We start from the raw sequence: 13,981 nt of genomic DNA on the forward strand, positions 1-13,981 counted from the left end.
GAAGGAGATATAAAGAAAAAAAAATAGGAGAGGGAGCAAAAGGCTAGGTGGCGCCAGCCGCCATCCATCCAGCGTCTTGCTAAGCTTGGAAAATGCTAAATTTTTTTAGACAGTTGAGTTTTAGAAAAGATTAAAGCAGAAGGAGCAAAAACTTGCAACTGGTGTTGGCAGTTCCCTTCTTGTCAAGTACCACAACGTGTACAGGAACACAGGGCAGATATTTTATGTGCATTCTTGTCATTGCAAGTGCAGCTGAGTAACCTAATGATAATTGTCGCAGTGTACGTACTGTTTCCAACTTGTGCAAGATCTTCACTCTGGCACAGCCAGTGTACTGCACTATTCTGGGGATCCGTGGCAACATACTCTGGCATGCACAAAGTAACAAATGGACAAAACTTGTGCAGCTGCAGAGCTTCGAATACGCCCGGCGCATCTTTGCCAGCCCTGATGTGAGTGAGCAGGAGAAGTCACTTCTCCAAGACCAGCTCCTCAGCAGCCTCGAGGTGAGTCTGATGTTTTCTTGTGTGCTTCTTGTAGCTACTGTGCTTCCACATGATGCAGAGGGTTTTGCTTGTAATATCTAACAGATGCTTTGAGCAGCCAGCATGCCCCAACTTGCATGTAACAGGGTGTCTACCAACCGGGAAAACTGGGAATTCTCAGGGATTTTGAGTTGTCTGGAAAAACTCAGGGAAAACTCAGGGAACTTGTGCCTCTATCAGGGAAAATTAGCTGTAATATTATTTAAAGGGTTGAAAGTCACGGTAATGCTGGCTCGAGTAACAGACAGGAATCGTAATTAATCGTCTTTGACGCCCTGTTGTCGGCTGGAGGAGTTGCCAGTGTAGAGTCAACGACCAACTTCCCGGATTCCCGATAATTTGGATGGCTTCACGGCACCACCATGTACCCCATAGAGTCAATGTATCAGAACGTCTGAAATTTCGGACGCAAGAACTCTTCGCTGTCCAATTTTCCGGACGTTTTGCCATGACCGCAGGTCCGAAACGGCAGTAATCAAGCCACCACCGTTGCCATTTTGATTACTTCGCCGCCTCGCACCGGCGCTCTAGCACGCAGATCCGCTGGCAGCCATAGCCACCACTGTGGCAACGCAAGGCCTGGCTGCTTCGACGTTCGCTATGAAGCTCCTTGCCGTTGGGTGCTGTGTTTTTTATTGAAATAATTCGCTGCTGTCAGCAATGGCATGGACTCCGCTTATGTGGTCCTCGCGATTGACCAAGAAGCTTGGAAAGCACGGTGCGTTGCATAATGGCAGTTCCCGAAAGCCAGCTTCGCCTTTGTACAGAAATGTTACTTGATGAACCATACGCAAAAGTATTGCAGTGAAGCATAACACGCATGGGAAGGGGCTATTCCCACTGGTCACAGTATGTATTCCTTAATATACACGCATGCACCCGGTATTGCCTGTCACAGTATGAGCACCGATATGCCTAATACGTGTACCGACAGGCCTTCAAGCGTTTTCGAATGTGCCTGTGGCGGTTTGAGCCCCTAAGGGCAGTAAGTGACATGCATTTATTTTTTCCAACTGGCCGATTTTTCGAACGTTTTCGCGGCCCTATATATAGGAAGTTTGAAAAATCGGCCGTGGGCTGTGCGACTGACCAAGAAGATGATTTAAATGGTCAGTGGAGCAAACGAGTGGCGGAAGGAGGACAAGAACAGAAAGGACCTACGCATTCAGGAATTAACGGGAAAGGAAGCGCGCTGCTGCCGTTTTGAAGGAGTTTGAGCTGAAAAAACGAAGTGTTGGCTGATGCTGGGATGCAGGTGGCCCCCATCCAAACAAAAATAAGCTCTTTAATGCAATGAAACACAACACTGAGGTGTTGTGTGTGTGCTGAAAGTATACCTCAACTGTCCTGACATATATGTCAGGACAGTTGAGGTTGCCTTACGAGCTGTTGAGAGAGAATCTCAATTGTGACAAAGTTCGGGCCTCATACCACTGAACTTGCTATCAGTTGATAGAAATAGTTCATATTCGAAAATATTTGCTTCTGTATGCATCTCCTTTTTTTTCGTATTTGAGAATGTCCGACTCCACTTGCAATTTTTTTCGAAGACATTTTATTTCCTGTGTATATTACTAACCCCCTCGTCCCCTTCTATTATCATTTTCAATAACATATAAACACTACTTCGTAGTATTCAAATTGAATTAGGTCGGCTTTCTTAAAAATTTTTTTCATATGCTTACTAGAGAGTGACAGCATCGGGCGATATGGTTTCATCCCGTCTTGACATAAAACATAGCTCTTCATCACTCAGGGAATTTTGCAAAGACACTCAGGGAAAACCTGGATGACCTGATGTAAAGCCTGCCCCCTAAGAGCAGAGTGCATATTTCTGACAACAGTGATGCGACAATGGCACAGTGCAGTTTCACAATTTGTTGCTGCAGCAACGGTTAGGGTTTACTGAGTTGGCTTGGCCCACAGTCCTGAAGATCAGGCATATTATTTTTAGAACTTGAAATATAAAAGTGAAAGCCATAAAAATTGTTCAGGACCTGCACTTACTAGATGACATCATCATCATTTTGCGGGTACCTAAGAGGTGCTACTCGTTTATTGACAGGGAGTGTGATGACATTAATATGCAGGCTGTAATCATCATCATCAGCCTATTTTATGTCCACTGCAGGGCGAACGCCTCTCCCTGCGATCTCCAATTACCCATGTCCTGCGACAACCGATTCCAACTAGCGCCTGCGAATTTCTTAATTTCATCACCCCACCTATTCTTCTTGACTGCACTTCCCTTCTCTTGGCACCCATTCTGTAACCCTAATGGTCCACTGGTTATCTAACCTACGCATTACCTGACCTGCCCAGCTCCATTTCTTTCTCTTAATGTCAGTTAGAGTATCAGCTTTCCCTGTTTGCTCTCTGATCCACACCACTCTCTTCTTGTCTCTTAATGTTACGCCTAACATTCTTCATCCCATCGCTCTTTGGTCGGTCCTTAACTTGTTTTCGAGCTTCTTTGTCAGTCTCCAAGTTTCTGCCCCATACGTCAGTACCAAGTAGAATGCATTGATTGTACACCTTTCTTTTTAATGATAATGGTAACTTTCCAGTCAGGATTTGACAATGTCTGCCGAATGCGCTCTAACCCATCTTTATTCTTCTGTAAATTTCCTTCTCATGATCGGGGTCCCCTGTGAGTAATTGACCTAGATAAACATACTCCTTCACAGACTCAAGAGGCTGACTGGCGATCCTGAACTCTTGTTCCCTTGCCCGGCTATTGATCATTATTTTTGTCTTCTGCATATTAATGTTCAACCCCACTCTTATACTCTCCCTGTTAAAGTCCTCAATCATGTGTCGTAACTCGTCCCCAGTGTTGTCAAACAGGACAATGTCATCTGCAAACCGAAGGTTGCTGAGATATATGCCACTGATCTTCACTTTTAAGCCTTCTCAGTTTAATAGCTTGAATACTACTTCTTCCAGGCATGCAGTCAGTAAATAGCATTGGAGAGATTGTGTCTCCTTATCTGACCCCTTTCTTTCTAGGTATTGTCATACTTTTCTCGTGGAGAACAAAGGTAGCTGTGGAATCTCTGTAGATACTTTCCTAGATATTTACGTAACCATCCTGTACTCCTTGATTACGTAATGCCTTTATGACTGCTTGTATCTCTACTGAATCAATTGCCTTTTCGTAATCTATGAAAGCCATATAGAGAGGCTGATTGTACTCCGCAGATTTCTCGATTACCTGATTGATGACAGGGATGTGATCCATTGTAGAGTATCTCTTCCTGAAACCTGCCTGTTTCCTTGGTTGACTAAAGTCTAGTGTTGCTCTTATTCTATTGGAGATTATCTTGGTGAATATTTCATATAATATTGGAAGTAAGCTAATGGGCCTATAACTTTTCAATTCTTTAACATCTCCCTTTTTGTGGATTAGTATAATGTTGGCATTCTTCCAGTTCTCTGGTACCCTTGAAGTTGATAAACAGTTCGTATAAAGGACCGCTAGTTTTTCAAGCATTATGTCTCCATCTTCTGCCAACATTGACTGGTAGTCCATCTTCTCCTGCAGCTTTTCCCCGTTTCATGTCTTGCAAGGCCCTTCTAACTTCATCGCTAGTTATAGAATGAGCCTCTCTAACCTGTTCATTATTACTTTGAATGGAGGTATGGGTGTTAAATGTTGCAAGGGTCAGTTTCCATTGGCAGCCTGTCCGGGTCCAGAGATCCAGACCTGTAACGCACCCTCTGCTGCGTTACAGGTCTGACCACCGCCTTGGTCAGCTGCTGGGTACTGAGGGCCGTTGGGTAATTGGGTGAGTCATTTGGGAGGAAGTGGCCGAATAGTGCACCAGGGAGGCCAATTCCTGTTCTGGTGAGGGAGTGTCTTGTTGAATCTTAGTGGGTCTTCCTAATTTGGTTGTACCTGGATTAGTATAGCCCCACTTGCTCTCGGCGTTTTTGCCGGTGTCAGGTGCCACTCCAAGCCTGAAGATGTAGTGTACTAGAAGAGGTGAGTTCGAGTTTCCCACTTTCAAAGAAAAAAAAGAAACCATGAAATTTATAAAATAGTTGGGTTTTGCACGAAGCTTCGATGATGACCATTGGTGACAAGTATATAGAACTTAACTGCAGGAGAGCAAATTTGTGGTTACAGTGCTTGTACTTATGACAAAGACTGCTTGCCAGCAGGCTGGTGTGGTCACATAATTCTTAAACAGTGCATGGAATGCAGCACCATGGAGTGCTAAATTGTCAACTGAAGCGTACTTAAAAAAAAGAAAATAACCTGTTGTACATGCCAGCAAACGAAAAAGCAGCTATCGGCAAATATTCAAATGTTTAAATACAAATTGCATACTACTCACTCATTATTCGTATATGAAAAGGGACTATTTGGTATTTTGAAATATTCGAGACTAACCAAATATTTCGCAACAACCAACTGTTGAAGTCTGGTTACTGTTGAGATCTTCGTCTGCTAAACAAAGTATCGCAAATTAATCAGAAGTGTGTCAACGACAAATGTTTTCGAAGCAATGCAGAAACAAAATGGGTAACATAAGTTTTCTTTTTGGTATCGTGCTGGAAGCCTAAATGGCAATCTGTGGTCTCTCATTTAGTTTTCTTAGCAGTCTAGCGATGTAACAGGTTATCCTACAACCAGTGATGTTTCTCTTGCAATGGACCGTTTTTTACATGCACCAACGGCACGCAAATCCTTCAGCAGCTTTTTTTCTTTTTTTCTTTCTCCACAACCTCTCTGATCTTTTTCTTGGCAGCCATTTATTTTGCATTTTTGGAAAACTAGTCATACAGCAGCCATGTTTTATTTTAGAGCTTGTTTGCAACCAGGCTCTTATGTTGTTCAGAAGCTATTCATGCAGTTTTTGAATGGCAATTAGGGATCTTGTATTTGGAACTTAGCCTTTGTTCCCCGGAATTGATCCTTTGTCCCTGATAGCTGTCATTTTTGGACCGTCAATACAGGCATGTGACCAAATTTTATAGAAATAAATATTCCAGCTATATATATATGCATCTGCACTTGACTATTCAATATTTGATTCAATATAGATGCTTACTATTCGTGTTCAATTCGTATTTAAAAATGTTGATATTCACCCTTGTCTACGAACAAGGCAACATATTCAAAGCAAGGGCTAATCAAAAATCAATAAATCATTGACACGTGTCATCAAGATTAGAGGGGGCTGCTGCTTCTCAATTGTATGCTATTTTGCAAACAATTTATTTATGAAATAACAATATGAAATGTGTCGGGATAAGGGGGAGGGACACACCGAGTCCCATGGTCATCGCATTTCTGCCTAACAACCGTGGTCCAGTACAAGCTCGAGGAAACAGTACATGACACCCACGTGTACACTCGGAAAGCATTTATTACGATTGCAACTAATAATTTGAGCAGGCCAGCTAGCTATAATTGACATCACTGAGGGTTCCCTCGAAGAGAATAATATGCTAGGTAAAGAAGGGCTTCTGGACTTACCAGCTGGTGATACGGGCCGCCGCTGCGATTACCAAGGCAAAAACGCAGTTGACTAACCACATGCGGGAAAATGGGAGCGACGGCGGATACTTCCATATTCGCCGCTTGCTGGTGACCAAAGAGACTCGGGCGCAGTCAGATGGATCTCACGTGATGTACCTGGTGGCACTGATAGTGCTTGCAATTCCCATACGCCACCCGCAAGAGAAAGGTTTCCCCTCTACCCAACCTGCTTGGCTCGCATGCCACAATCATGGGACCCCCACAAGGGTAATTTTGGATGCCTCCCGTAACTATATCAGAGCTATATGTTCACTGGAAAAAGAAAGTATGGCATAATGTGATTGTAGAGGTCGCCACCTGTGGCCATAAGGTAGCGTTACAATCTGAAAGGACCTTGTATATAAGGGGTTTTGAGGTGTGTGAGTAAATATTGTTTTGGTTTCCGCCTTGCCGGTGGTCTGCCTCATCCCTCGGCTCCTGAGCTGAACATGGTGTCAGAAGTGGGATCCAGCTGTTAACGCTGACATACCTGACACGGAACCCTCCCGCGCCAAGACCACCGAACCAAAAGTGCACATCATTCACGCTGGCGCATCTGGTCTGCACCCACCGGAGTACTTCACATTTTCGAACCTGGGAGAATAGCCAACGTGGATTTCGACGTTCAAGGATTACGCTTTCGTGGCCGGCCTCCACAGTGCCAGCGACGAGGTCCAGGTGTGAAGACTTCTTTACTGTATGAGACCGCAAGCCAGGACCATTCTTTCGTCCTTGGGGGTGTCAACACCAGAGGCACTTTCTTTCACTGCCGTCAAAGAAAAGTTAGATTCGCACTTTGTGCATTCAGTAAATGAGATATACAAAAGGCATCATTTCCACCGCCACACTCAGCAGCCAGGTGAATCTGTGGATGACTTTTTTTCGGCATTATGCAACCTGGTAAAGCGCTGTAGCTATAACAGCCCGCTCGTTGAGGACCGCCTTGTTTGCGACAGATTTGTCGTAGGCATACGTGACGAGAAACTGTCTGATCAATTGTGCCGGTACACAAAACTTACCACTGAGGAAGCACTCTGCCAAGCCCGCATACACGAGGATGCAGAAAAAGAGCGGTTATCACTCGCTAGATTGACTATGGATAATGCTCTTGCTGAAATGCTAAATATTGACTTGGCTCGACGAAATGATACGCCCACCTCTTCACCACATTTCCGTGACCAGTCCGAGCACCCGGCTAGGTTATCATGTGGCTTTTGTGGACAACAGCGTCACTCTCGAAAAGACTTCCCAGCCAGAAAATCAGTTTGCCACTACTGTAGAAAGCAAGGACATTTTGCCGAAGTGTGCGTGAAGAACAGAAATGAGCTACTGGGTTCCATCGAACTTCACAACGTGCATTCACGAGGAGCAAGGTACATAGACATACTAGTGAATGGGCACCCAGCCAAGCTTAAGATAGACTCTGGTGCTGAAGTCTCTATTGTCTCGCCATCTTTCCCAGGTCGACTGCGGTTGCTGGGTGATGTTGAAGGGGAAGTTTTGGGCCCTGGTGAACAGAGCCTGCACGTTCTTGGTACCTTTAAAGCAACCTTACAGTGGGGTGATAGGTCCACAGTGCAGACCTTGTACATGGTTGAACGTCAGCGTACTCACCTGCTTGGGCTCCCTGCAATTAAAGCCCTTGGTGGTATTTACTTCCTGAATTCTGCCAAGTGCGTTCATTCCCCCACAGCCAGGATTTTCCAAGGGTTGGGAAAATTTTGGCAAGCCGAATATCGCATTCGCGTTAAACCGAGCGCTCGCCCATTTTCCTTGAGCTCCCCAAGGTGGATTCCAATTACTTTAAATGACATTGTCAAGAAAGAGCTAGACGACCTGGAGTCGCAGGACGTCATAAGGAAGGTAGAGACACCAACTGAATGGTGCTTCGGGCTTGTTGTCATGCCCAAATCCTTGGGCAGCTACAGAATCTGTGTCGATCTGACGAAGCTGAACGAAGTCATCGAAAGGGAGCGCTTCATCTTGCCGACAGTGGAACAGATCCTTGGCCAGTTGGATGCACAGTCTAGTTTCCGTCAGGTGAAACTGAGAGCCGACAGCCAGGAATTCACGACATTTATAATGCCGTGTGGCCGGTACTGTTACAAGAGACTCCCTTTTGGCTATAGCCACAGCACCAGGGTATTTCTAGCAGTTCATTTCGAGGGTTCTTGAGCACTTGCCTGGGGTCATGAACCTGATTGATGACATTCTAATTTTCAGCAAAGGTCGTCAAGAGCACTGCAGTCCTAGCTCGCTTTGAGGAGGAGGGTGTCACCCTTAACCAAAAGAAGTGGGCGTTTAGGATCAGCTCTGTCAAGTTCCTTGGAGTAGTGATTGGGGTGGACGGGTTCTCGCCAGACCCAGACAAGGTGAAGGCTGTCAAAGATGTGCCGCCACCGACCGACGTCAGCGGAGTACGACGATTGCTGGGAATGACCAATCACATTGCATGGTTTATACCTCACTTATTCGACATTACAGAGCCCATTCGTTCCCTCCTAAACAAGAACAGCACGTGGACTTGAGGTCCCAGTCAAGAAAAGGCCTTCTCACGCCTCAAGTTTCTGTTGAGCTCCGACACGTGCATGGCAAAATATGATTCTTGCTACCACACTAGTATCCGCGGATGCTAGCTCCTACGATCTGGGAGCTGTACTGCTACAGGACCAGCCTTAAAGTACTCGACAGGCTGTAGCGTATGCTTCAAAGGTGCTTACTCCGACGGAAGCACGTTATAGTCAAACACAAAAGAAAGGTCTCGCGGTGACTTGGGCCATTTCACGGTACGACGAGTTCCTTTTTGGCCTAAGCTTCGAGGTAGGGACAGATCACCTTCTTTTGGTCACCCTTTTGGTTAACAAGGACCTAGAACTCGTGCCACCTCGCATTCGACGAATGTGGATAAAACTGATGCGATATCAGTACGTGGTGAAATATATGCCTGGAAAGCACTTGGCTACGGTGTATACTGTCACAAGCTGCCTCTGATTTGCCAGTTACTCGCATGGTAGACACCCTTGAGTTGTTTATCAGTGAAGTGTTCAAGGAATTACCGCCTCTTGTAGCAAGACAGCTAGAAAATGTCCGCATACACCAAGCCCAAGATGGAGTCTGCTCTGTTGTCATGACGTATTGTATGAAAGGATGGCTAGAAAAAAATAACGTGGCTCTGCAGATTATTCCATTTTGGAAGGAGAGGGACAGATTGAGCATATACGACGGCATCCTTCTGCTGGACCGACGACTTGTCATGCCGTCAGCCTTGTGCCAGGACATCCTCGCCCTCTTACACGAAGTGCACTGCTGCCAAGAACAGGCCAGGAAGTCTGTTTGGTGGCCTAACTGTAACATGCATCTTGAGCATATGGTGACCCAATGTTCCATATGCGCCGAGACTCGAGTGCAGCATTCCGAGTCTGTGTTGTCCATGGTGACATCCGACAGACCATGGCAGCACCTTGGCATCGATCTGTTTCAACTTAGAAGGCACAATTACGTCCTGATTGTTGATTATTATTCCAGGTTTCCCTAAGTAGTCTCCGTGGGGTCCACCACGGCACAAGCAGTCATCTCGGCAATCAAGAGCTGTATGGCCCGTTTTTGCATACTGCACATAGTCCGGACCGACAACAGACCACAGTTTGTGTCCAACAAGTTCGCCGAGTTTGCACGGTCATACGGCTTCCATCACGAGACCAGCAGCCCGAGGTCCCCTCAGAGCAATGGAGAGGCACAGCACATGGTGCGCACAATCAAAGACTTGCTCTTCAAAGGTCCTACCTTGCCTTACTGTCGTACCGTGACATGCCCGGTCCCAACGGCATTTCCCTGGCTCAAGCGCTGATGGGAAGAAAATGACAAACCTGTCTCCCGAAACTACTGGAACAACGGGTGCCGTCGTTACCATGCCTCACGAGTTTCAAGGAAAAGGACTTCTGGAACAAGGCACGGCTAGCGATGAACTGCAATCGCCGTCATGCTTCGATCCAATTGGCCCCTCTGAGTCCTAAAGACTATGTATGGGTCGCAGACACGCTGCATCGGTGAACTACTCTCACAGTGTCCACAGTCCTACCTTGTTCAGACCCCCAAAGGCATCCTTCAGCGTAATGGTTGACACCTGATACTTCATTCCTCAGAAGTGACCCCAGCTCAACTGGCAGCTTCTCCATCTGTCCCTCCCGAGATCGTGCAACCTGCAGCACCTCAAGAAGATTCTATGCAGCCAGAAGTAACGCCACAGGAAACGGTGACACAGACTCGCTGTAGTCGTATAGTGAGACCACTGCGACGGTTGGACTTGTAGGGACCTGTCCCGCAAAAGGTGAAAAGGAGGGATGTAGAGGGTGCCACCTGTGGCCATGATGTGGCGCTACAATCTGAAAGGACCTTGTATATAAGGGGCTTTGAGGAGTGGGAATAAACATTGTTTTGGTTTCTGCCTTGTCGGTAGGCTGTCTCATCCCTCGGCTCCTGTGCTGAACGGGGATCTTTAACAAATGTGTTAGATGCTCAAATCAAAGCTGTGATTTAAATTTTGCCAGATTTCCAGTTGTGTAAGTCTGATAAAAATATGCATGATTTATTAATGTCCACAGTGTGCCTAGTCATCATTGCTGGCCTTGGGCCCACTGAGAGACTGTGCTCAGTCTGAATGAACAAAAATGGGATAGGGGCTGTGATCTATGCGTAAAGGTTTCAACAGCCAAAATCCAGTCGTAGCACTGTGCAGCCGTGAAAATGCTGCAGCACCATTGTGCTCCAGCAGAGTCAGTGGTCGCAGAGTAATTCTACTTTTATTGTTGAAAGCATCAAGTGAAAGCATCACACAGTTGACATGGGAGCTCATTTGGAAGCTTCTTAGAAGAGGCTTTGAGCCACTGCTAGTCTTTGAACAGCCACTGCCGCCTTTTCTTGCACTTTTTCTTGCACCGCAATCACACTACTGCCAGCTCCACAGACATGTACTATAAGCAGCACTGTAACAATGTGCCCCGCAATGGTAAATAAATGTCAGAGCCCGAAATTCTGGGCACCAAAGATCTGTAGTCACCTCAAGAGATATTACTTTGAGCACATTTCTTTTTGTGTTGAATGCTGTTGTATTTACTACTTGTGTGTTGTGTGTTGCCATGTGCTATGTCATTGTTTTCTTTCTCTTTGAGGGTGTTTTCCAAGTTGAATGCTATTGTACTTATATTTAAAGGAGAAGAAAGGGGGCTAACCGAGGAGCCCGATTTTTATTAGTCATATCATAAGAAGCCAACAAACACTGACACTAAGGACAACATAGGGGAAATTACTTGTGCTTGATAAATGAAATAAAGAAACGATAAATTAATGGAAATGAAAGTGGATGAAAAACAACTTGCTGCAGGTGGGGAACGATCCCACAACAGGTAGGATCGTTCCCCACCTGCGGCAAGTTTTTTTCATCCACTTTCATTTCCATTAATTTATCGTTTCTTTATGTCATTTATTAGGCACAAGTAATTTCCCCTATGTTGTCCTTGGTTTCAGTGTTTGTTGGCTTCTTATGTTATTTTTAAAGGGACACCGAAGGCAAATATTAAGCCGAGGTTGGGTGGCGGGAGATTCGAATTTTAAAAAAGGTATTCGGGCCCTTCAGGTGCAATTTTCTCGTAAAGTAAGTCTTTTCTTGGTACGAAACAAGCGTTGCAAGGTTTCTGGAATGGTATTGAAACAGTCCACGTCGCCTTAGTATTTGCCTTTAATGTCGCTTCAATTTAGTATCGTAAATGGGCAGATGACAGCTGGATTTGGCAGTGGAGGTTTGTATACCAAGACATTCTATAGTTGAATGAGGTTGATAGTTTTATTATTGCTGTGGTTATAATTGGTCAGCATTTTCATTTGTATTTGGTGTTCTATCTGCATAAAATTTTAGGCAAAGAGACAAAAATTTTTGCCTAATATCATGCCTGTACTGCTATTGTCACATAGTAAGGGGTTGGAACCCTGTCAAGCTGATTCCTAGTTCCGACTAGCCGTCTTATTGAAAAGGGGAAAAAAAGTGCAGCAAAACCTATCTCACGATGACTGTCGACAGTAATGCGTTAGCATTGCATCAGTATTGGCACGTGTACTTGTTTATCTTTATCGGGTGACCACGTTTCACCACCTAACAAAAGTTATCGCACAGCGCAGGATGCGCCTGCATGTATCGGCGGAAGTTTCTGGAATGTTGTCGATGGTTCCATGCACTGTCTGTCACCGAACCTTGTGTTGTCTGATTGCATGCATGTATGCGCGACGCAAATAGTGTAGAACTTTGTGGAAAACACGCGGGTCTCAAAGATTACTCTGGAACATTCGACGACTGATGTAGAAAAGCCAACGCGATTGACCTGCTGATCAGATTTTCGATGATCGCCGACTGTGTTCACTGCTTCTGTTGAGCTTTGAGTGTAGCCTGTTTTCGTGGGCACAGGTTCGCCCAATAAAGTTTGTTTCGCCAATCACAGTTTTGTTGCTGTGTCATCGACCGTCACTACCACGTGCCATCTGGTGGAGATGCTAGTTCGTACATGTACCGGATGCCCTTGACCAGCCCTGTCTTTGTAGTCCAGTCCCGGACCACAAAGACAACACCAACATCGTCCCGGAATATCGAGCAAGCCGCCGACTGCAACAACAGCTTCCCCCAGAGCAGGGACTTTTGCCTGAGAAGACCAAGAAGAGCGTGGCCATGACAACACCAATGGCTGCCCCAGCGTCCCCCATTCTGCTGCAACAACCTCGGCACCCACCATCTTTTCATGGATCATCGACCGAAGACCCAGAATCCTGGCTAGAGACCTACGAACGAATAGCATCTTTCAATAACTGGGACTCCGAAGACAAGCTGCGGCATGTATACTTCGCCTTAGAAGACGCCGCCAGAATCTGGTTCGAGAACCTAGAGTTGACCCTGACAACATGGGACCTATTCCGTAGCGGCTTCTTGGGGACTTTTACATGCATGGTGCACAAGGAAATGGCTCAAGCTATGCTGGAAGCCCGAGTACAATTACCCAACGAAACCATAGCGATCTTCACTGAGGAGATGATGCACCTGTTCCGCCACAACGACCCAGATATGCCTGAGGAGATGAAAATTTGGTTCCTGATGCGTGGTAAAACAGGAGCTCTTCCCCGGATTGATATGAAACCCTCCCAGGACTGTTGCTGAATTTGTTTCCGAAGCAACAACCATTGAGAAGACGCTCGATATGCGGACAAGGCAGTATAATCGCCGAAACTACACCGATGTTCAATTACTCGGCAGTGAAGTCATGCAAGAGACCGTCAGAGCGATCGTTCGTGAGGAACTGCAGAAGCTCTTCCCTAGGTCGCAGCCTCAAGCGGCCTCAATCACTGATATCGTCAAAGAGGAGGTTCAGCGATCACTTGGGGTTACTGAAGTGCAACCGTCATCGCCACAGCCCCCAGCTGGAAACGATCACCTATGCCACCATCGCCCGCCATCAAGTTCCCGCTGCGCGATCATGCCAGGCCCTGTAATGCCACAATTCCGTCGTCCGCAGCCACCAGCATGCCCACCCGTCGCCCAGGGCAGCTACGTGAGGAGATGGACATTTGGCGAGCTCCTGACCACCGTCCGCTCTGCTGCCACTGCGGAGACGCGGGTCACGTCTACTGACGATGCCCATACCGGAAGATTGGACTGCCAGGGTTCGCTGTTAATGCGGCGTGACCACAGCTTGGCAAACGGCCTCGCAATAGCGCAGACTACCTCGCCGCTACTCAGTGGAGCCCTCGACGACCGTCCCGTGTGCCGTCACCAGGCCACTGCCTGTCGCCACAACAACGACCATACACTGGCCCAGCCCGGGGCTGGTCTGCGAGCCCATATCCAGAAAACTAAAAGCAGCAACCGATGGAG

The 13,981-nt window shown here is 46.4% G+C and overlaps 1 protein-coding gene across 6 annotated transcripts in view; it reads left to right on the plus strand.

The window, feature by feature from the left end:
- The window catches only part of Vps8 (vacuolar protein sorting 8), a 972,138-nt gene that overhangs the window by 692,663 nt on the left and 265,494 nt on the right, over positions 1-13,981 (plus strand). For 5 of the 6 annotated variants that reach the window (XR_008608392.2, XM_055061192.2, XM_055061193.2 and 2 more), the window contains exon 27: positions 408-506. The exons of the other annotated variant lie outside the window; for it this stretch is intronic. Coding sequence is in view for 4 of the 5 variants with exons in the window: in XM_055061192.2 (XP_054917167.2) it covers positions 408-506 (99 nt within the window). In the remaining variant the exon portion in view is untranslated. The remainder of the gene's footprint in view (positions 1-407; positions 507-13,981) is intronic. 6 annotated transcript variants of the gene reach the window in all.

The sequence above is a fragment of the Dermacentor andersoni genome, chromosome 1, assembly GCF_023375885.2.
Source record: "Dermacentor andersoni chromosome 1, qqDerAnde1_hic_scaffold, whole genome shotgun sequence".
NCBI classification, from domain to species: domain Eukaryota; kingdom Metazoa; phylum Arthropoda; class Arachnida; order Ixodida; family Ixodidae; genus Dermacentor; species Dermacentor andersoni.